Below are 22,843 nucleotides of genomic sequence, written 5' to 3'. Positions count from 1 at the left end.
TTGTTGGGACGTGTGGGGGCGGCTAGCGCGACTGGTTGCCGATGAAACGAATGGCCTAAACACGGCCAAGCCAAGCGGGAAGCCGACGCTGGACTGGCGGGCCGGGGTCAAACAACAACACGACACACACACCGTCTGCCTCATGTACCCCGCAGTCCTCGACACACCACAATAACACTCGCCCACCATGGAGGACCAAGTAGCGGCTCTCCTCGCGGCCCTCAAGAAGCCCTCGACCAATGTTGACACGCGCCTGCAGCTGTTCGCTGCCGTCAAATCCTCCATCAAGCATGGGCGCGTCCCAGAAGCCTGCCAGGACTCTACCTTCGAATGCATCTGCATTGCCATGAGCGCCGCCACCTCGGCCGCCCTGGTCTCCACCGGCTTCGCGACGCTGAGCCACTTCATCAAGCGCCTGCAGCTGCAGGACGAAACCTCCATCATCACATCGCAGTCCGGCCGCCTGCTTGCCATTCTTGTCGACCGCCTGGGCGATGCGCGCGAGAGCCACCGACACGCCGCCGGCCAGCTCCTCGCCGATCTGCACCCATTGTGTCCTGCGCAGGTCGAGACGGTCATCCAGAATGCCATGAAAGGCGCGAACCCGCGTGCCAAAGAGGCCTCGATGCCCTGCCTCGTGAAGGTATGTGCGCCAATTTTTCCAAAGACATGTGACACTGGGCTAATGCGCGCGTCCCAGATGAACAAGACCGACAGTCTGCCGTTCAAGTCCTATGTGCCCCAGCTGGTAGCCAACCTCGAAGATGCCGACGCGGGCGTTCGCGAGGCTGCCAAAATTGCGGTTGTGGAGCTTTTTAGGTAGAACCCTCTGCCTCCATGCTGTGTCGCTTGCTAAATGGTTTGCAGAACTGCGCCAGAACGCGCAAAGGTAGATCTGAGAAAACAGCTTGTAGCTGCCAACGTACGCAAGACCATTGCGACCTACATCACTTCGCACATGGACGACGCCAGTCCCGTCGAAGCAGAATTACCACCAGCTCCGGTCCGACCACTCCCTACCGCACGCGCACACACACTACAGCCTGATACAGGCTTCGCTGACAGCATCCTCAGCGAGGCGCCCCCACCGTCAAATGAGCCTGTTTCCATGGACCCGCTTCATATCTACACGCAGCGCGAGCTGGAAGACATCTTTCGCGATATGGGACCGCCCTTTGAAGGTAAAGAGTCGGAGCAGAACTGGATAGCACGAGACAAGAATACGACCAAGTTGCGACGGATAACAAAAGGCAACGCGCCGGGCGAATTCCACGGTGCATTTGTGGCAGGGATCAAGTCTCTTTTGGACGGGATCTTGAAAGTCGCAAACTCTTTGCGTACAACAATGTCATCCAACGGATGCCAGCTGGTGCAAGACCTTGCCAATACTTTGGGATCCGCGATTGACCCATGGGTGGAAATTCTACTCCAGACCTTCATCAAAATGTGCGCCGCAACTAAAAACATTGCTGCGCAAAACGGAAACAAAACTGTAGAGGCCATCATGTCGAACGCATCCTACACGACGCGTCTGCTGCAGCACGTTTCTTTCGCATCGCAGGACAAGAACGTGCAGCCGCGAAGCTTCTCTTCGAATTGGGTCAAGGCCTTGATTCGCAAACACAAAACACAGATCGAGCACTCTGGAATGGACACAATCGAAAAAATCCTGAAAAAAGGACTCGCAGATGCTAACCCCAAAGTTCGAGAAGTCTATCGAAGCACCTACTGGACATTCGCCCTTGTCTGGCCCCAGAAGGCTGAAGCGTACGTGTCCAGTCGTTTGATATCAAAGCGCGCTAACATCTGTATAGAATTTTTGATACACTTGAGAAGCGCGAGAAGACCGGTCTGGAAAAAGATCCCAACAATCCAAACACATCACTTGCATCATCGCAAAGTAGTGCTGCCGCGTTCTCGAAGTCCGTGGGCCCTGGCGCTGGACGCGAATTGTTGAAGGCGAAGATTGCTGAGCAAAGGAGAGCAAAGCTGGGTGCCGTGAAAGGTGTTCCCGAACGCCCCAATTCTGCTCAAGCCAGTTACTCACCTGTGAAATCTGCATCAGCAAAATCTCTAGGATCCTCAAAGTCGTCGTCAACCACTGCACCAGCGTCATCTGGTATGGGCAGACCACCTTCGGCACTTGGAAGCGCAACCAAATCAGCATTGTCAGGTAACGGTACTGGCTCTTTGATGAGCGGCACAGCTAGACGACCAATGCGACGACCTGAACTACATAGGCCCGCAACAGCCGATCCTTATGCAGTACGGCGTGCCGCTACAGGCAAGGTGACTCCCTCAATGACGACTCCCGAGAAGACTCCCGCTCCAACTACGACTAAGAAAGCCATTGCACCTAAAAGCATCAGTCGTCCACGAGCGCACACTCAGAACAGCCCAAGCGTCAGCCCTGTGCGTAGCAAGTCTAGACTTGGTGAAGTTGCAACGCACCGCAATGCGCCCAGCATAAGTTCCCGACACGGTAGCCCAGCCATCAGCCCTTCTAAAGACGAGGATCTGACATTGGTCAAACCGTTTGTGCGTTCGCAAAGCCACCATGAACCCAGTGGCATTGCATTTCGACATCAACAGAGTCCCAACGCTTCTGTCGACGTCGACGTACTCGATATGGGAGACGAGGATAATTTCACCATGGTCATACCGAATCTCGGCAGGCCTCAAGCTCACGCCGCGCAGCGCAGTCCACCCAAATCGACTGCGCCGGCCAGCCGGTTGGCGGTAGGAAGTCCCCGCAACTCGCCTTTGAGGAGCCCTAAGTCTATGGGTGATGTTGGCGTCGGGGCTGCTCGGAGCATTCGCATGCGATCGCCGGATAGGCCAAGCACACGAGGCACGGACGCACAGGAAGAGGTCCAAGTTTATGAAGATCCTTTTGTGGGCGAGGAACCCACTACTGTTTCTACAGAAGGCGAAAAACCAGTTTTGGAAGAGCTGCCGTTGAATGAGAAGAATGCCGAGCGTAGACACAGCTTTCAGAGCTTGGATCGTGACACTATGATGGGCGAGGCAAATGGAACACCCGTGCGCGGCCACCACAAGACTACGAGCACCGGGAGCGTCCTGCACACAGATCCAGGGGAGGCTAACGGCCCCGAACTCTCCAAGAACCGACAACTCCTTGCCAGCGGTATCAAGAAAATTCAGAATCAAACGGTCGAGGCACACATGTTCCGACGACTTCAAGATATGGTCAAGTCTAACCAGGATATCTGGGGTTCGAACGACGAAAAGTTCAGCGAATTGCTTCTGGCTTGCCTGGAGTATCTCGAGATTCCAGCCGATCTTCTAAAATCACCTCCCGCGAAAATTGCCAACCTGAAGGTTCAGGCACTAGCGACCATTCGCGCTATGCTCTCTTTGTATCGCAAAGAGACGGCACGTCACTTCTCTCGTGTGCTTTGCACTCTGCTGCAGACAAAGTCACAATATGAAAACAGCTCGCACATTGCCATCGACATCGAGGCCACCGCCGACGAGATCGTTCGTTACGGTCAGACGTCGGAGTGCTTGGACGCCGTGCTTTCCCTAGTCGAAGGCACGCCTGCATCTACGCCAACTGCCTCTCCCAATTCGAAGTCCTCTTCGACCTCCTCGGCATCAATCCCATCTAACCGGACCACGACCATGGCTCTCAGCACGTTATCTTCGCTCATCCAAATCTCCGGCGCGAAAAACATCCCCTTAACGCAAGAACAGACCGCCAGACTGGGCAGGCTAGCTGTACGATGTCTGGATGACACCGACGCTGACGTGCGCAAAGCGGATATTGACGTCTGCGTCTCGCTGCATGAGCGCATCGGTGGCGACAAGGAAGTATTTTGGAAGGCTGTTGCCGGCGCAAGAGAACAACACCTCAATCTTTTGACGTACTATCTTGCGAAGCGCAGCAAAACTTAGAGAGCTTTGTTTTCTTGGCCACGAAGGTTGAGGTAATGGGAACATCGGCTAGCCCACCCAGATCCCTTCAACGCCTCGTTCGCTTTATCATCTCGTTACACTTTCGCTTCGTGCATGGCGTTGGGACTTTTTGGGCTGGGTGGTCTCTTCATAGTGGCGTTGTAAGAAAAGTAGGCGGTTCGGTCCTGGTCTGGTGGCATAATTTCTAACAGTAGCGTTTACTTGTATATCCTGAGCAGCTTCTTCGGGCACTCTTCCGTTTGGTCTTGCTCTGTTAGGAGAAGAAGTAGTCTTGTTTAATATATGAATTTCGGCAAGATCAATCTTTTCTACCATTAATTCGACGTGCGCACCTCGCAGGCTGTGGATTGCGGACAGATGTGCAATTCGAGTGCCATTGCCGAATATGCGGTGCTGTGCGACCCAGCTCCTGCTGCCGCCGGGACCCTAGGTTCCAACTCAGTGCTCATTTCCTACAGATGGGGGAAGTTTTACGGTGTATCTACTGCACGTCGACCCGATATAGTAATGTAGAATTCCTTGAAACCCGCCGCACCGGTGGCCCCTTCAGCCGCATCTTACAAAATGGGGGTTTACATATAAGAGCATTGAAGGATGGCGCTCTGTACTGTACTGATAGATTCCCCCGCCGCCAAGCTGCTCGCTGTGACACGGATCAGGTGCCGAAACGTAGCCATTTTGAGTCAAGTGTACGCCGGACGAACCGTTCCTCGATCCACCACCGACACCCTCCTCACAACAGCCTTGAGCCTCACCGACTGTGAATGCGGCTTGGACAGGCATAGAAATCGAAACATACGGCCGTTGACGACGCATCAGAAGCCGCGTAATGGCGGGTGGCTTGCGCAAGTATCACACTAAGAGTCGGAACGGCTGCAGCCAATGTAAGAAACGAAGGAAAAAGGTAGCGCGTCATCTCTTTACCCTCGTAGGATCTGTAGGAACCATGGCTTCGGAAGGACCCATTCGCCCTGCAAATCGTCGTGGCTCTACTGGAATGTTGCGCCGTTGGCTTACTGGATACAGTGTGACATGCGAATGCCCAAGTGTGGAAACTGCACGAAGTGGGGAACGACATGCGATTTCACAGCGTGGAGCGCGGCGGTTCGTCCGCTAATCGAGAAGCAATTTGCCGAGTCAGTACCTCTACTTCATGCGTGCATACCATGCGCACGAGACAATACCTACTGAACGCTATCGTAGAGCCCTGTCTACAGTAAACGCACTAGCCTACCCGATGCCGTTGGCTAGCTTCGATGCCGACGACCTGGGTCTGCTCCGACATTACGCAACTACGTCTTCCCTTACTCTTGCTCCGAAGGACACCCTCGCCCTTTTTCAGGTCAGCGTACCGGGCGAGGCAAAGTCGCATCTGTTTTTGATGCACAGCGTTCTGGCCTTCTCTGCGCTGCACCTTTCTGTTATCGATACCCATAACCGAGACCGTCACATTCAGAATGCGTTCAAACAGCATCAAAAAGCTCTCGTCTCCTTTCGCGACTCGGTCAAAGAAGTCACTGTTGAGAACGGTGGGGCCATTACCGCTTTCTCGTTCTTGATTCTCGTATACACCATCGGTCTTCCCATTGTTTTTGGTTTCGACGACGCGACCAATCCACTGGACTCCTTCATCGATATATTACATGTACTTCGAGGTGCATGGGCTGCTCTTGGGCCGAGCATGGCAGACGTTGAGAACGGCAACTTGCGAGAGCTGGTCAAACCACAGCCTATCAAACGGAAACCCTGCGTGATGCACGCCATGGGTGCCAAGGTAGTTCGCTCCCTTAGCCATTTTTTGGACACCTCATCCATCGTCGAAGACGAGCATCGACAGACATATCGCGAGGCTCTGATGCATTGGGAGAGGTTCTTCATGAACTCCCCATGCAAGCCACCACTCTGGGCCAACGCTCTCGTGTGGACGATGACTGCACCGCACGCCTACTTCAAACTTCTGCAAGAGAAACGACCATTCGCACTGATCATCTTCGCGAACTGGGCCATCGCGCTGATAAGGGCCCCTAACATGTGGTTCAACGCATGGGCAAGAGAGGTGGTCGCTGATATCTGGCAAATGTCCAGTAAAGAGACCCGGAGAGGGTTGATGTGGCCCGCCGAGGTCTGCGGCATCATTCCGAAGAACTTCCATCCTCCGGATTGCGTGTGCTGGGAATGTCGTGAGGGGGATCCGTATCTGGCGGTCCGCGATTCGGCAGCTGCGGTTTTGGTGGACAGGTCACGGGGGGATATCCCGAGAGACAGTCCGGAGAGACAACTTCAACCCGTACAACCCTACACCATGGTTGAGCAGCCTGCCTTCCAGAATCTGATGAAGGCGGTATGAAACGCGTGAGAGTGCAGTGCTGAGACCAGAGTCTCAGAACAACGAGCCTATGAATTTTACCATTGGGATACGTGGATGTTCCCATACTTTTGCGCGATGAATGGAGTTGCCAACACTCAGCCAGAATGGACTTGAAGGGGAATAGAAGTGTGGGATTGGCGTCACGAACAAGCAACCTGGATGGACTTGAGGTGTCTTCTGCGTAGCCTTTCCAGATGCTGTTCGGATGCTTGGTCCAAGGTGCGGCAAGCGCTGGCGATGTATGACTCCAACGGATTGGGCGGCTTCTTTGTCATTTTCGCTGGAGGACACCTGTGAGATGCTCACTCACCGGAGCCTCATCCTGACCTGCGCCTCTCGCGTGGCACTGGTGTGGCTAGTAGGAGAATCGGACCCTCACTTGTAAGGGAGGAGATCGGAGCGTTGTTTGGCCTTTTCCGTATACGAAGCTACACAACGAATCAAGAAATGCACGTCTAGTGTACGCTGCTACGTCAGTCTCGTCAAGAATGCGGCTCCTTTCCACAGTGCTTGAGTTCACGACGCTGGTCATCACGCACGGACACAAGCCATCGGACTTCCCCTTACTTCGCGCCCGCTGTGGAGCACACCATTCTAGGCGTCCTACAGCTTGGGGCTGGGCATTTGACTCGGGCGAATAAGCCAGGTCTAGACAAGTAGGCGTATAGCGGACTTTGTCGCTCACGAGTGTTCGCAGGTTGGCCACGGCGCCTGATGTGAGGTCGGCATCCGAAGCCCGCAGAGCCAATCACGGCGCCCAAGCGCCGCCTCCACCCTCGCCTTTGCGCTCCCTTTGCCGTCTCGCGCCTCATCAAGCTACGAAATCTATCTAGTGTTTCGCGATGTTCTATGGCGCTTTCGCCCCGCACGTGCACTTGCGCAAACGAAACACCCACGCGCTTGGGAGTTAAGGTTCGCCGATCCATTCTGGGTTGGCCTGTCCACCTCAGTGTCTAATTGCGAGCTGCATCGGACTTCCCTTGGCAACGGTGTTTGCCATCACTCATATAAGGCGCGAGGAGGTCCGAAGGCACGGGTCTCTCTGGTTTCTTTGGCTCTCGCGACCGCTTCTGCCCCGTCTGTTGTCTCACAACGCTTTCGCTCTTTACACTGCCTTTGCTCCACGCACCGCTGCTGGACGCTGCCACTCGTTTAACCCAACTAGCCTTTGTTCGCCTCTGTTCGTCTTTGTGTCAATTCTTGAGCAATTATACATTTCGGCCCGTCCCCATACATATCTCATACCAAGACGTCCAAGCATAGCCAAACTTCTAAACATCACCATCGTGTATCGCACATTGCCAGCCAAGAAAAACACCATCCCATCGAACCCACCATGCGCACTTCCTTCGCCATCTTCGCTCTCCTGAGCGCCGTCCCTACCTTCGCAACCGCCTATCCCGCTTCCAGCTCGTACGACTCCGGCTCCCCCTCTCCCTCTTACGGTTCTGGTTCTAGCTCCGGCTCTACCTCTCCCACCGCTGACGCACCGGTACATACCCACCGACCTACCAAGCTCACCACGACGCACTCCTACTGACATTACTGCCCAGGACTTCCGTAACGACGGCGCTTGCACGCTCTACAAAGCGAAGAACCTTGCCGGCAAGACCTCGCCCACGGACTACACGCCCGTGCCCGCTGATTCCGGATGTCTCGACCTGAGCAGCTTGTACGGCGCCTGGGAGGGCAAGACGCGCAGCTTGGTCGTGCAGGAGGGATACAAGTGTGAATTCTACAAGTAAGTCTACATCGTACCTCGCCTCTGCTCTGATAGGGAAATGCTATATACCAGGCGAAGAAGGTCTTGAGCTGACGGACAATGACACAGCGACTTCAAATGCCCGACGACGGCTAGCCCCCTCTGCCTCAACGCCCAGACCAAGAAGATCACAATGAAGACGCTGCCTAAGGAGTGGGACCAGACGATTAAGAGCGTCAAGTGCGAGAAGCAGGAGAAGCCCAAGCCCAAGCCCAAGCCCAAGCCTGCGCCTAAGCCGCAGCCTACGCCCGTGTCGGGAGGGTCGTCGTACTAGATGTCCTACCGCCCTGTCCAAGATTTTGGTTGTGCGAGGTGAGGCGGCTGGTGTGTGGTGCCCAGGTTGTGGTAGTGGCTACTATGGTTGGGTGGGGAGATTTGTGTCGTGGAGTGTACTGCGCAGTCCGATAGTTCGATACCCTCAATTCCTTTCTCCGCCTGGAGCTCTCAAGGACCTATAATGATAATTCTTGAAAAAGATCCCAGGGTGGTGAAATCTTCGGTACAGAGCGGTGCTGTAGTGCTGAATTTGTGAATGTCGAGGCGATGCCGGCTGAAATCGTCGCTGTTATATAATGCACCGTTTGCGATGGCGTGACGCTCAGCTAACGGCGTGGTGTACATGTCCGTGCTGTCCAACTCCGCTGTTTGCCATCTTCCCGATATTTGGACACCCTATTGCTCGCCCAAGGCAACACACAGCAGGCACTCAAATTCGCAAGAAGCACTCTCATCCGATCTTCATCTTCCGTTCTTGCAATCCCATCTCGCGTCTAATCCCTAGCTGTAGAGGTACTACACTAACTCAAACCCGTTCTCTACCCGCCGTACCCGCCGTCCAACTCCCCTCGCAATCAACCAGCCTCCTCCCACAGGTATAAATGTACAAGGGGTACCACACGTACAGGACCGTTGCTGCAAAGTGCATCGTGCGTGGCTGTGCCTGCGCCCAAAACGCACACACTGGTCCTCTAGACAGACTCAAATAACATTGTCTCCACTATCCCTCATCATTCAAATAACGCTGGAAATTTAGATCCAGATGATTAATATCCATGCCTGGAGTGGCCACGGAGAGTCCGGGAAGGTGCTGCGGTTGCGGACGAGGTAGTCAACGATGTGGTATGCTATTTGCGCCGTGTGCGGTACGAACCGCCCGTAAAGCAGCATCCCGCCCAGATATCCACTTGACGGTTCAAGGAAACAGGCCGCGGATGATGCGAGGGAGAAGGATACATGTGTGGCAAGTCGGGGGACTGTGAGTCTGGGGAATGGGCGGAGCATGGCGCAAGGAGTATGTCTCCGACAGATACGGCAGGCTGAGCTGTTTATGGAGCTCGCTGGCTTGAATGTAAAGTTGGTGCCAGGATAGCGATCCTATACGTAAAGACAACGATGGAGCGCTGCAAGGTGGTCAGTTTGCTGGATTGCAGATAGGGAAGGACAGGGGTTTGTTGAATGGTGAGCGGGTTCTTCAGGTGCCGCGTCTCGTTTCTTGGGCTTTGCTGTATCGAGGCACGTCGCATGATTTACGTCGCGATGGCGAATGAGAGATGTTAACCCTGGTGACGGTCGAGACTGTGTCGTCGAGACTGTGTCGTGACAGGATTTGACATTCTTAGAGATAGCCAGCATCTCCCTGTACAGTTATCCGACTGCCGTGTGCATACGCACTTGTCGAGGAAGCGTATGCACTCAGGAAGGGTCGTGTTCTTGAATCTGTGGGCCCGTTTACATGCAGCGGTCGTTCAAGCATAAGAATGGTTTCCGGTACTGCTGGAGTAGGGAGACGGACTCGCGAGGGAGTGAAAGGGATTATAAGTTGTTGGTCGCTCATTAGGTTATTATAGAGTGGGGGTGCATCGATGCCGGCCGGTGGCAGTGGTGTACCATCATTCCTGCTCAACCATCGATGCCGACTCATCGTCTTGCAAGTCGTCTTTCAAGCACACGAGGAGATGGAGAACCAGTCTTGGGATTTCCAGAAGGCTGGACGTGCCACACAGGCCCTGCTATGAGTGACAGAGAATGTACGCAGAAGTGTGCCCATTTGACCTGCGCGTGTTGTGAGGGGGCTCATGGACCTAGCGATAGTGAAGGTAATAGTAATGGTCATGGTGTGAGTGGTACTGTGGAGTCTGACGTTTTGATCGATGGGGGCGGTGTCTTTGGCATTGGTGTCCTTTCGTGTGCTCAACACACTGGATGAATGCGATGCTATGTGCCTATCTGAGCCCATATATATAGGCAGGCCGCAGTTCAAATTGACACGCCTCATGCTAGATGCAAAGTATCGAAGGAAGGGAAAGAGTTCGGAAACTCTTGGAAAATTTGGATCCTCACTTTAGAAGTAGTCTGACTATTCCGGCTTCCGTCCACAAACAACGTACATCCATAGGGAATTCCTTCCCTCATCAAAAGCCTCATGATACTTTCTCGCGTCCCTAATTGCGTCCTCAACCTCCCCCGCATATTCGGGCCCTGCACTCTCTCCCGCCTTCTGAATAGCAACCGGAATAAGATCCCTCACGAACGTCTCCAAATAATCCGCCATTTCCCTCTCTTCTCTCGTTAGACCATCCCACCGACTGAACGGAACCATGTACCTCGTGATTCTGATGTCCGTAAGGCCGGCTTCAGCAAACAGCGAGGGAATGTTAGCCCCACAGTATAGATCGACATCTTTTAGCGCGAGTAGCTTGCCGAATATGATAGCCCAGGACCAGGGTGAGGGATGGCAGTACGCGTCGGTGGGATGCGATACATTTGCGATCTCGGATATGGTGATGGAGTGCGGGCGGAGGTGTTCGAGTGAAGAGATATCTACAGGAACGTGGTGTATTGCATGGGATAAATCGTGCATTTCGACCCAGCCCTGAAGATCATGTCAGACGCGCTTTCTCGGTCAAACATGAGCGGGGCGTACTTACACCAGGTTTCGTGAGAGAGACACAGCGCTCAACATAGGCCTTCCAATTTGACATGCCCAGCACGAGTAGTCGCGAGAAGATTAGATCGAACGAGTCTTGTTCAAAGCGAGCATCATCGGTGTCCATGATGTTTGCTTGAACGTAGTTGATATTCGATAGCTTCTGTCTGACTTGTGGAACCGCGGATAGGTCGGCGCCGAAGACCTGCGCATTAGGGAAAGTAGAGGCCATCTCATAGGTAACTGCACCTGTTCCGCATCCAATATCCAGAGTCTTTCGCGTAGTGTCTTTCGGTACCGGAGCATGGAAGACTTTGTTGCCCATGAGCTGCCATAGAAGTCTGTGTTGAACTTCTAGTCTTTGATGTTCGATGTTGCTATTTTCGTCAGTCGATATATCGTTCTACCTGATTATAGAAGCAAATAGACAATATGAACCGTGGGGAGCGGGGGCGGACTAACTCGTTCGGCAAAACGTATGCGGCATCAGTGTCATGGAATGTCCTTTCGTCTTCATCCTCAGAGGGCTCGATCTTGTCAATTGCGACGGTTGGGAATTCATCAAGTTTGGAGGAAGAATATGACTCGGAAAGTACTGGGTTTATGGTGGTGCTGGTACTCATGATGGATTTATTGAAGCTGAGATAACGGTGGATGCACTGGTGACAACCTCCATGATCCACAACACTTTATATATGCTTTGATCACACACTTCAGATATATTGAACACTGCCTGGAATGCGAGCTACACCTCGGTGGAGCTTTCCTCGATGCTGCAGCTATCCAATCACAGTCCTCCCCTAGCCGCTCTACGATGCTAGCTGAGCTACGCCGCCAGCCGACATGCTTCGTAAATGACGTCTCGACAAGTCTACCAACAGCAAAGGGGTCTCATAGACGAGGTGCTTTGCGTGTGACTTCGAGTGTGGATCGGTCACCACGGGCCTTGGCTCGGCCCGTCCTAGACGCGACGCCTTGATGGGACAATGAAGATGGCCAAGTGTGTCGACTTGCCACACGCGAGTTGGTTACATAGGACCTGTGGGATGCCGTGGTATTTCGCAGGATCCAATAGGGAGAGGAAGTAGTCATGACTGAGCCTGGTCCTACATATAGAATGAGAGGAGTGGAAAATTTAAGATCACCCATGGCCTTATACCAGGTATGGCAAGGTTGTCTAGCAGCAGGCGCCTCGAAATGAATTTCGCCAACGGTGATAGCAAGGGAAGTGATGATCAAGGTAAATGGTGCATGCAATGAAAGATGGTTTGCGCTGAGACTCGAATTATTGAAAATACCTGGAGATACCACCGAAGTACGCTCTGCTTTTGATTTCATCATTGGCTGGTAGAGATTATCCGCGACAGTACTTCCGCAGCGACGTCTGCACACGCCGCAACGGTTATATACATAGGAACCCCCTCCCGTTGCGCTCGCACATGAATAATATGTATCAATTGGTATAGTCACTGGAGCCAAACTACGCCGCATTCCTACAGAAAGCGCCCACGAGCTCATAGCCAAAGTCTCTTCTGTCAGTATACCCTGAGTAAACAAGGACCCTCGTATGTTTATGGCTCATTTTCGCAACAATTCAGCGAGACATATTGAAGATTCTTAGCGCAGCGATTTTGTCTGGTAGTACTATTGAGAGATTCTATGGGCGGAGTCAATATAGTGAACGGAGCCGCCTTGATTCAATCCTTGCATCCAAAGGGTCGAAAGCTGACTCTTGACCATACAAGCCACCATTCTACGTAATCCCCATTACTTCGGTCAACGAACGACCGGGTTCCTATAGTATCCAGAGCTGTCAGGCAATACTCGCCAGATCGGGCTATTCGAAATGTTCACGGGCGATGTCACCAATATCACTTTTGGACGGTGCCACTTCAATCAAAGCGCACTGCAGATCTGATCGAAACGAGAAGATTTAATGCCAACAAAGTACCCAATGTTTCAAAAAGTTTGTTGGGTATACATGTCAACTAGATACGCCACAACAGCAATACCCACAACCAACATACACATCTCAAGTTAACCGACAGTCTGCCCACCCCACACCTCGGCCCCCCTCTTCTTTATATATACGCCCCAGTCAACCCTCATTCCCACCTCCCCCAGCCCATTCACCCCATCCCCCTCCACCCACCCGTCCCACTTCTCCAATCCATAAAGATGCCGCATAGTCGGCCTCCCATGTGGACAGCTCCACGGCTTATCCATACTCCCCATGTGTCTCACGATATCCTCCATCTTGCTCTTCCGCAGCGTTTTGCCGATCATAACACTCCCCCGACACGCTCTGCTGGCGAGCAGCTTCCGGATCTTGGACGGACGCGGGATGTGTTGAGATGTGGAAAGGGAAGAGGATGGAGGATTGTCCATGATGAGGGCGAGGAGCTCGGAGAGGTCGTTTGGTGTGAATGTTACTTCTTTGCTCATAGGGAGGGATGTGAGTTTGAAGCGGTTGAGGGTGTCTGGGTCGGCGGAGGAGTCCTGCTCTACGATGAAGCCGTTGGCGGTGAGGGAGGGTGCGTTGGCGAGGATGAGCTCTTGTTCTACGGCGGTGAGCTCGAGGGGATGAGGATGAACGAGGCGTTGTGAAACAAGAACGGTGGTTGCGGCGAAGCGCTCAAAGTTGTATTTTTCGTCTGAGGCGTGCTGGTCGATGATGAAGAGGTCGGAGGTTGGGGATGTCCGTGTTGGTGGACGAACGGCGAGGATGAAGCCTAGGTTAAATTGACCTATTATGATCATGTTATAAAAATCGGACTTTGTGACTGTCAACGAGAGGCGCTCTTCTGGATCTTCGTTATTCAGCTGAGTGTTGGTGGAGAGTTTGGCTTTGGACTGAAACTTCTCGGCATCCTGCAGGGCAGCGTCAAGGTGGCGAATGTAAGCGGTAAGAGAGGGTATGTTGATGTTAATGATACGCTCAAGATTAGTTGTAGAGTATTTCTTCTGGGATATCTTGAATAGTCTGGTAGCCCGCTTCAAGTTCTCTTCGGTAGGTCTTGCTGCCGCCTCTTCTGCTTCGGCAATCATCTGAGCAATCTTTGCTTCTTCGTAAGCTTTTTTCTCGGATTCATCAACGTATTCATCGTCAGACTCGTCATTGGCCTCAGCCTCGGGTTTGGCCTCCGCATGCTCGTTGTCGCTATCTTCTTCGGTGGGGACGTTACCGGGCGGGGCGCTTGATGACGCGTCGATCTCGTCTGTCCGGGGAGGCTCAGACTCATGGTGAATGCCCTTCTTCTGAGGGGATGGTGCTCGACCGGGTGCACTAGGCAAACTGCTGTCATGGTCCTCTTCATCCTCTTCGTCGCTCTCCTCCAGCTGCGTACCAGGAGCGGCGAAACCACGCAGACCCTTCAAGAAAATTGGTCGCTTTGGCGTTTGCGTCAGAGGGGTACCGCTGAGAGAGAACTTGGGGGTATGCACTCGTGCCCTTCTTGATGCCCGCGACTCATTGCCGACCGTAGAGACAGTGGTCACATCACCGATTCTTATAGTAGCTTGTTGTGCGGGTGTCCGTATGGGACGCATGCGGTCGAAAGCATTCTGTATAGTGCTTTGGGTAAGTCGTTGTGGAGTTTGTATGATTGCAGGAATACTGTCTCCTGTCTCTCCGACTTCTTGGGTCGTTTCTGGATCCATAGGCAAGGGCAAGGGCTCCGCTGGAGGGTGTGCATGGTGTACGGCTAGACGCGTATTAAAGTCTTCCAATACTTTGGATCTTCCGCCAGTTTCTGGAACTGACGTTGGACTTGCGCCCTCCGGTTCGAACAGTGGAGAATCCTCCCGCTGGATGTTCTGGACAGGAGCGTTCTCCAGTGATGTAGAATTGCCTCTTTGATGGGAAGTACGGTGCTCTCTTCTCGCCTCAGCAACCTTATTCTGCCCCGAAAGAAGGCTCTCCCTTGTAGTGATTGAAGTACGATCGATACTTTCCTCAAAATCTCTCTCAGCGAATCTTTCGATGAGGCTTGCTTTCATGAATCCAGGCCGGGGCAACTCGTCTGCTGGGGCGGAGGAACTTGATCGTTCAACATATGCAGACGATAGCTTGCGTGGCTCTAGAACAGGATCGAGATCGAATGGGCCGTCGGGTACTGTGGTGCTTGGTCGTTGCATGATAGGCGGTTTGAAAGTAGGGTTGGACGGTGTTCGCTTCCCCAAGAGTTGGGCTTGAGGCACACTCTGATCATGGCCTTCGAAGAGCTCGGCCAAGGCATCCCTCAGGCTCTCCAACAACGCCGCCTGGTCGTGAAGCATGATTGTCCTTTTGTCTGGACTGACGTTCACATCGTAGGCATTGGTGTCCAGCTGTATGTCTGCAAAGACGAAAGGCGACTGCGACATGTTGTAGGACTTGTACACCTCGTTGAAGGCTTTCCTGACTTGCGGTAGGTGACACGGGCGTGAGTTAACGAAGAACATTTGCCGATCTGGGAGGCCACGGCCCTCGCCAACTACAGGCCGCGAAATGTGGCCAAGGATCTTCACGGCGTGGGATCCATCTTTCTGGGTACTCCAATTACGCGCACTCTGAGTCTCACCCGGACGACGTGAGGAATCCATCTCGAATTGCAGATTGAGTGGGATGAGGGCAAGGAGCGCCTTTGCACCAAAGACATTGGCAAGATTCTCCTTGGTGTTCGGATTCGCATTGGTTGAGAAGGCCACTGTCCTCTTCCTGGCCCGGCATTAGCTATACGCAGGTTGCTTGGTTGTGTATATCGTACCCTTTTGCCACCTGATTGCTGATGTTGAATTTGACGCCGGTGCGAATGCAAGCATAGGCTTGAAGCAGCTCAAGCACCTTGCTGTATTCCCGTTTGACGTTCTTCTCTAGCTCTTTCCGCCTCACTGGCAAGTTGTGGAACAGTGTCTCAACCACTACGGTTGTGCCCTGCTTAGCCGCCACCACCGACGTGCCCTTCAGCTTGCCTGACTGCTCGAACTCCAGCTTTGTGCCTTTAGCCCCGTCTGAAGCTCGAGCAGTGATGATGTGAAATTTGGAGAGAGCGCACAGTGAGGATAGTGCTTCGCCGCGGAAGCCGAATGTCTGGAGCGATGAGAGATCATCGTAGGTGGAGAGCTTCGACGTGTAGTGCTTGAGGGCGATCGTCTCGTAGTCGTCCGGGGAAATGCCGCACCCGTTGTCCTGCACTTCAATGGCATCAAGGCCATTGTTTTTGAAGCGAATCTCTGCAGGAAACGTCAGCCCTCGCGCTCGTCGTGCAGCGGAGGATACAACGTACCAATGGAGGTGGCGCCTGCATCGATGCTGTTCTCAACCAGCTCTTTGCAGACCGAGATCAGGTCGACGATGACCTGTCCCGACTGGATCTGGTGGACTGAGCGGCCCTCGATGGGCTTGATGGTGGCCATGTCAACCCATGGTCGTGGGCAACGCGCCGTTACTGCACGTCGCGCGAACGCGTTCCCACCTGACGGGGGCTTGCCAAGACCTTCTCGATTCAGCTTAGCGATGCAGTGGAAGGCACTATCAATTTGCCGACCATCCAACATCGCGACCTTATCGTACATTCCAAAATCTGTTCGCTTCCTGCCGATATTTGCACGCTCAAGAGGATATGACGGCCGATATCACAGCCTCACTGGCGAATTTGCGGATGCTACATGCACAATCCGCACGCACGCAGCAGCAGTAAGTGTGCCATGTGCTATGCGCCCTCGTGACCTGTACGCAGAAACATGAACGCGCCGAGCGATGCCTGTTACAAACATTCAGATTTCATCTGCGCTTAGCGTCCGCGCATGCATGCACCCTTTTTTCGAAGCGAGAGGGTGTGCATGTTTGGCCTGAATTTGCATTTGACACTTCCAGCCCTGACCGCATTTTTAGGATGACCGATCTGCAGGCAGAACAGCACAGACTGCACCTGGAGTTTGAGCGCCAACTGGAGCAGCATGCGCGAGCTGACTGTAGACAATTAGCGAGCATGATGTACACAAAGCTCCCATTGGAGCTTAGGGAACTGATCTACCAATATCTCTACCTTGAGGACGGCCCCATTCCAGTCGGCTCGTACCATTTCACAGTTTATGTGCCCGAGCCTCTGAGGTCCGAGGATATTAATCCCCCCGCACACAGTGAGCCTTTTATAGTCATGCCGGAAGGAGCGACAAAACAAGACCACAGTATCGAGCGCGATGGGAATATTATCTACCCAGATAGCAGACTCCTTAATCCTGCGTACCTTGGTCACGCAGTAGCCAGAGACGCCTCCATGTACTATTACACGTCGAACACTTTCACGGTTTGCACTCTGGAGAATGCACTATCCGACTTTCTCTTCCGAGATCCTATACACAACTTCATCGGAGGAGAAACAGGCCTGGAAAACGTTGAGCCTCTTGGTCTGCTCCCAATCGACCATATTCGCAACCTCGAAATCCGCGTCAAATACGAACATTACTTCACTTACCTCACTTTCTATGAAGAACTCCAAGACGGCGAGAAGAGGTTTATCCAGGGCATCTTTGATGCTCTGCACGACTTCAGTAGGCGCATAAGCCCTGCCAATGCATCACGACTGCATGTTGAGATTTGCATGATGTCAGCTTCCATCCCGCTACGAGATCGTCTTAACGAGCGTACCCACATGAACGTCCTCGAAGCCATTCGCGTCCCTGTATACGTGCTCAAGCATGATCTAGGTGCAGATATCAAAGTTATACATTACGACGACCACCTCAGCCCCTTTCCCAAAGACAAGAGTGCCATATTTCAATTGTCAAAGGATCAATGGTCAAAAGTACGCTCCTGGTGTATTCTGACAAATGGCTCTGCCGCTAATATTTATCCACAAACAGGAGAAAAGCGCTTTTGAGGCTGCCAATATTGAGTATTCGCCCATGCAATACCTTGCCACACGCTCAACAGCTCCAAGCGAATCGTTGTGTTTGATCAGAGATCGTTGGGGGCTCCGATTCGCCTTTGATGCATCTTGTACACATCCGATTGCAGAGTTTGGACGCTGGCCCAACGCTATCCCCGAGACTACTCACGAACCACTATCTTCGTGTGGGAGGGTGTGATGCGAATGTGTCGGGATTGGGGAGTGGTGCTCGAGGCATGATTCATAGTGGGCGCAAGAGAAACCCCAGACTGCCCAGCTGTACCTGTACTCGCTGCTGTATGTTAGCACAGCAGAGCAGTGTCAAGCTTTTTCTTGGTCGGGTCAAAATATCAACTGAGCCATTAATGATTTGCTCTCCAAAACTGTGCTGATGTGTGAGACTCGTGAAGATTCAGCAACCAAACTGAAGTCAGCAACGAACACAAAACCTGACCAGACCGTGACTTGAGCTACTATACATGCGTATAATTGTGGCCTGATACCGTATCGCCGGTGCTCACCTCGATGTAAAGGAAGGATGCACTCCCGTGTGGCAGGCACATTGCAAGCCCCAGGGCTTGACGTGCTGCATGTGATAGGCAACGCGCTGGCAGGCTAATGATGCTCACGATCCGCTGGGCTGGGCCGCACACGAGAATGGAATGCTTGTCGATTGGCTGTAGCCGAAAGCAGCTAAAGCCTTCAGCCTTCATGCGAGATCCGGCAACGATGATCCGGAGGATGCTAGATCAAGCTGTTCACCAGGATGTCGGCCGCGACGGTCGGCTCCTGGGGTTGAAATGATTTGGATTGCGCATACAAAAAAGTCTAGTCGTTATTTATCGCCCTGCAAAATACATTCTACCGCCTCGAAAGGACATAAATTAATGCAGCCTGGTTACAGCTTCGGACAAGGGTAATGGTTTACCGGCACGCGGGGTTGCTTGGCATGCGTCATTGTCCAATGTCGTACCTTCTAGCAGTCACACCATCCTTGCAGTCATCTGCCAAGTATCGCGACACAGTGAATGCAGGTTTGCAGGCTACACGGGGACAGCTCTCATAGAGTCTTATGTGAACGTCTGCCCCTCGCTCCGCCCATCACATCACATTCCGCGCTGCCATTGAGCCTCTCACCGAGTCGCGTTCACATTCTCGAATCCCCATCAAACAATGGCAGACGGCTCCAGCGACCGGGGGCTGAAAGACAAAATCGCGCACCCATTCCCGGAGTTGCGCAAGAAGCTCAAGGATACGCAACTCTATGATGTGAAAGTGAAGGCGACGCATGCGAAGCACAAGGTTGGGAAGTTCGCGAACCTGTTCAATTCGAACCATCGCCATGACGAGGAGCATGAGCAGAAGACGGACGACAAGCGGAGTCGAATTCGCCAAAACCATCGCTTTGAGAGCTTTGCACCAGAAAGAGATGGCAACATGATCAAGTGGTATGTCGATGGCAGGGATTACTTTTGGGTAAGCAATTTTGAGTCTACGTTGAGGATGTAGGTGCTAAACGAAGAAGGCACTCTCCGAGGCTTTGAACAATGCCAAGGAGACGATATACATTGAAGACTGGTGGTTGTCTCCGGAGCTTGTGAGTATCATTGCGAGGTTGTTCTCCCCAAACTAAGTAGGATAGTTCCTTCGCCGACCTCCCTACTACAACCAGGGTTGGCGTTTAGATTCTCTTTTGAAGAAGAAAGCGCAAGAAGGCGTAAAGATATACATCATTGTATACAAAGAGGTATCTGCAGCGCTCACTTGCAACAGCCGGCACACCAAGGATGCTATTATGGGGCTTATCACTGACGAGGATGCACCGGGATATGGCAACATCACGCTCATGAGACATCCAGATCATAATGTATTCGAAAATGCTGGTGATATGACATTCTACTGGGCCCATCACGAGAAGTTTGTTGTGATCGACTATGCAGTAGCTTTCATTGGCGGTCTGGACCTCTGCTACGGCCGCTGGGACAACAAGCAGCATCCCCTCGCAGATGTGCATCCGTCAGGTGTCCAGAACGAGATATTCCCCGGCCAGGACTTTAATAACAATCGCATCATGGACTTCCAAAGTGTGGATGACTGGAAATCGAATCAGCTTAGCAAAGCAGAATACGGCCGCATGCCGTGGCACGACGTAGCAATGGGCGTCATTGGGCCGTGCGTGTACGACATCGCGGAACACTTCGTTCTTCGCTGGAACTTCTGCAAGCGAGACAAGTACAAGAGAGACGACAGGTACCCTTGGATTACCCTTGAGGGTAGGGAAGGTGATGACGAAGACCTTGTCGGTGTGCAACGGCCTAAATTTCCGGTCGGCGGTTATCAGCATCATCCGCTGAGTCCACTGAGTGGGAAGAATCTTGACAATCGCGGAACAGTGCATGCTCAAATAGTGAGAAGCAGTGCAGACTGGAGCAGCGGCATTTTACCCGCTGAGCACAGTATCCAAACCTCATATTGCGATTTGATTCGCCAAGCGGAACACTACGTTTACATTGAGAACCAATTCTTCATCACAGCCACAGGCGAGGAGCAGAGCCCTATTCACAACCAGATCGGTCGCGCGATAGTTGACGCTGTGGTCCGAGCAGGCAAAGAAGGCCGGAAATTCAGGGTCATCATCGTTATCCCTGCTATCCCGGGGTTTGCAGGCGATCTTAGGGAGGACGCAGCGACCGGGACCAGAGCCATCATGGACTACCAGTACAAATCCATCTGCAGAGGAGAACACAGCATCTTCGAGCAAGTCAAGAAGCAAGGCGTGAATCCAGACGACCACATCTTCCTGTTCAACCTGCGATCATACGACCGACTCAACGTCAACGCAAAGCTCAAAAGGCAAGAGGAGGAGTCAGGTCTAAAATACAAGGAGCTGCAGATGGCTGAAATTGAGGAACTCGAGGCTCCGCTCGAAGGAGGCGACGAAGCCCGCAACCGTGCCAAAGAAAAGCGACGCCTTTTCGCAGGAGAAAACGAAGAATCCGTCGGCCTAGGCGACCAAGGCGGCATCATTGACCCCGACTCCATCGCCGACGACGCCATGCTCACAGACAAGAAGCCTTCCACCGAAGAATGGGAAGGCGACCCAGAATCCGAAAAAGAAAACTTTTTCCAGGAAGAGCTCTACGTGCACGCCAAAGTCTGCATCGTCGACGACGAATACGTCATCTGCGGTTCCTCCAACATCAACGACCGCTCGCAGCTGGGCTACCATGACAGCGAGCTCTCCATCGTCATGCGCGATACTGACACGGTGGACATCACCATGGACGGAAAGCCATTCAAGGCAGGCCGCCATGCGCACACCTTGCGCTCCATCCTCTGGCGCGAGCACCTCGGCCTCATCCCTCCGCAGTCCCTCGACGCAACCGACGATTCAAACGCCCAGCCCCCGGGCGAAAACTCCCCGAACGACACACTGCCCGGCGCAGAAGCAGATTTCGTGGCCGACCCCCTCGGCGACGATCTCTGGGCCATGTGGACAAATCGCGCGTCGACCAACACGGGCGTCTTCCGCGACTTGTTCCACGCAGATCCCGATGACAGCATTCTGACCTTCGAGGATTACGACAAGTTCACGCCGAACCCGAAGACGGATAAGGACCACAAGCAAGGCCACTTGTACGATTTGTCGAGGCCGGTGGAGGAAATAAGGCGCGAGCTGGACCGCGTGAAAGGGCATTTGGTGTGGATGCCACTGAAGTTCTTGGAGAACGCGGAAATGGCGGAGAAGGGGCTGCAGGTGAATGCATATACAGAGAGTATCTACACGTGAGACGCGGAACGAGAGTCATGGAGGATGGGCATTGCGGTAACGTTGTTACGGCAACGAATTTCGTACAGTGGAAAGGAGGTCCCTGAAGGGTTTTTTTTACTCTGCGTGGCTGGCACCAGCAGGGTCGATGCAAGGTTCGGGTTCGGTTTGACTTCGTGCAGTAATCCGTTTTCTTGGGTAGTGCGATTAATCGAAAACATAGCACTGAAAGTAAAAGCTCTCCTCCTCCTTCTCAAATCATAAATTCTGATACAATCGGCCTTTGTTTGGCCCACCTGGGGCAGCTCATAGTCCTCAACCCTCCGCCGTAGCACTGCAGGAGATTCGGGAAGCCTACAAAGACACTCGAGCGATCAACGCCAAGAGTGCAAGTCTTGTAGGGAGAGTACCCCGATGTAGGGGTACTCACGATACATCATGTCCACGAGCGGCCAACACAAGCAGTTGTCTTATGTCGGAGACACCGGAGAGCTAATGTGGGCATGTCAGTAGTAAGCAAAACTCGGATCATGCACGAGCTCATCAACGTCAGCGGAAGGCACAATGCGTGCCTCGAGTGGCGGTCCTCGGTAAGACGCCGACGCCCAAAGAATCGGCTAGCCGGCGTGAGGCTTTGGCGTGGGTGGCAAAGGTTGACCAGTTCGACCGTATTGTAGAACATGTCGTGGTGCTCCTAGACACCCGAGGGCGTCTCATGCTAGCCGATCCATGCAGATTGCCATGCAACGCAATCACGCCCACTTCCTCTTGCACATGCTAGCGTGCCAGCCTCTGTGTAAGCCCATAACCACAACAAAGCATATCCCAGTGACCCAGATCACAGTCAAACAGAGTCAAAGCTACGCGCGCTGACCTATATTCCATATTGCCTCTCGGGGATGTCAAAACCGAGCGAATTTGAGCCGTCGTCCGAAAAGTCGGACTATCGCGTCCCTGGTAGTCGGCCGCTCTACCCTGAGGTACCTCACAGTACTCAAAACTCGATACAACACTAATCATATCGTTGATTGACCCTCGTCTTTTGGATTCCAAGTCATCAGTCTCAGTACAATCTTGATATATACAAACACAAACACAAACACAAACACAAACACAATTTCAATTCATTAAATACATCCTCGTCCGTCGTCCGTCGTCCGTCATCTCATGTATATCGACCGTAACCTCATACTCTTTTCCGTTACCA

General features: G+C 53.0%; 8 protein-coding genes across 8 annotated transcripts; 5 read left to right on the top strand and 3 right to left on the bottom strand.

Annotated features, from left to right (window-relative positions):
* Position 1: 1 nt before the first annotated feature.
* On the top strand, positions 2-4,178 carry CC84DRAFT_1199051 (uncharacterized protein). Its single transcript, XM_018181599.1, has 4 exons — positions 2-643; positions 701-819; positions 868-1,767; positions 1,815-4,178. The coding sequence occupies exons 1-4, from the start codon at positions 188-190 to the stop codon at positions 3,916-3,918; spliced, it is 3,579 nt and encodes a 1,192-aa protein (XP_018031334.1). The 5' UTR covers positions 2-187; the 3' UTR covers positions 3,919-4,178.
* A 383-nt stretch (positions 4,179-4,561) lies between these two features.
* On the top strand, positions 4,562-6,399 carry CC84DRAFT_273737 (uncharacterized protein). Its single transcript, XM_018185702.1, has 3 exons — positions 4,562-4,843; positions 4,966-5,075; positions 5,143-6,399. Exons 1-3 carry the CDS (start codon positions 4,769-4,771, stop codon positions 6,284-6,286), a joined length of 1,329 nt encoding a protein of 442 aa, XP_018031333.1. The 5' UTR covers positions 4,562-4,768; the 3' UTR covers positions 6,287-6,399.
* Positions 6,400-7,218: 819 nt separating this feature from the next.
* Positions 7,219-8,604, top strand: CC84DRAFT_1168169 (uncharacterized protein). The gene is made up of 3 exons (XM_018179332.1): positions 7,219-7,799; positions 7,861-8,048; positions 8,139-8,604. Exons 1-3 carry the CDS (start codon positions 7,644-7,646, stop codon positions 8,341-8,343), a joined length of 549 nt encoding a protein of 182 aa, XP_018031332.1. The 5' UTR covers positions 7,219-7,643; the 3' UTR covers positions 8,344-8,604.
* A 135-nt stretch (positions 8,605-8,739) lies between these two features.
* Positions 8,740-9,685, bottom strand: CC84DRAFT_1168168 (uncharacterized protein). The gene has a single exon (XM_018179331.1). It carries the CDS (start codon positions 9,348-9,350, stop codon positions 9,099-9,101), a length of 252 nt encoding a protein of 83 aa, XP_018031331.1. The 5' UTR covers positions 9,351-9,685; the 3' UTR covers positions 8,740-9,098.
* A 740-nt stretch (positions 9,686-10,425) lies between these two features.
* On the bottom strand, positions 10,426-11,618 carry CC84DRAFT_1101134 (uncharacterized protein; the record flags this gene model as incomplete). Its single annotated transcript, XM_018174899.1, has 3 exons — positions 10,426-10,764; positions 11,138-11,372; positions 11,458-11,618. 3 exons carry the CDS (start codon positions 11,616-11,618, stop codon positions 10,426-10,428), a joined length of 735 nt encoding a protein of 244 aa, XP_018031330.1.
* Positions 11,619-13,151: 1,533 nt separating this feature from the next.
* On the bottom strand, positions 13,152-16,407 carry CC84DRAFT_1128233 (DNA mismatch repair protein MutL; the record flags this gene model as incomplete). Its single annotated transcript, XM_018175793.1, has 3 exons — positions 16,263-16,407; positions 15,744-16,209; positions 13,152-15,694 (listed from the first exon to the last, which is right to left on the bottom strand). Coding segments are annotated over exons 1-3 (3,138 nt in total), but the record flags the coding sequence as incomplete, so codon positions are not given.
* Positions 16,408-16,967: 560 nt separating this feature from the next.
* On the top strand, positions 16,968-18,066 carry CC84DRAFT_1221510 (uncharacterized protein; the record flags this gene model as incomplete). Its single annotated transcript, XM_018183280.1, has 2 exons — positions 16,968-17,783; positions 17,842-18,066. 2 exons carry the CDS (start codon positions 16,968-16,970, stop codon positions 18,064-18,066), a joined length of 1,041 nt encoding a protein of 346 aa, XP_018031328.1.
* Positions 18,067-18,688: 622 nt separating this feature from the next.
* CC84DRAFT_1199049 (phospholipase D/nuclease) lies at positions 18,689-21,857 on the top strand. The gene is made up of 3 exons (XM_018181598.1): positions 18,689-19,343; positions 19,393-19,464; positions 19,510-21,857. The coding sequence occupies exons 1-3, from the start codon at positions 19,041-19,043 to the stop codon at positions 21,655-21,657; spliced, it is 2,523 nt and encodes an 840-aa protein (XP_018031327.1). The 5' UTR covers positions 18,689-19,040; the 3' UTR covers positions 21,658-21,857.
* The last annotated feature ends 986 nt before the right edge of the window (positions 21,858-22,843 follow it).

The sequence above is a fragment of the Paraphaeosphaeria sporulosa genome (assembly GCF_001642045.1).
Source record: "Paraphaeosphaeria sporulosa strain AP3s5-JAC2a unplaced genomic scaffold CC84scaffold_11, whole genome shotgun sequence".
Taxonomy (NCBI): domain Eukaryota; kingdom Fungi; phylum Ascomycota; class Dothideomycetes; order Pleosporales; family Didymosphaeriaceae; genus Paraphaeosphaeria; species Paraphaeosphaeria sporulosa.
The sequence above is the reverse complement of the archived record's forward strand: the minus strand, read 5'-3'. Positions and strand labels throughout refer to the sequence as shown.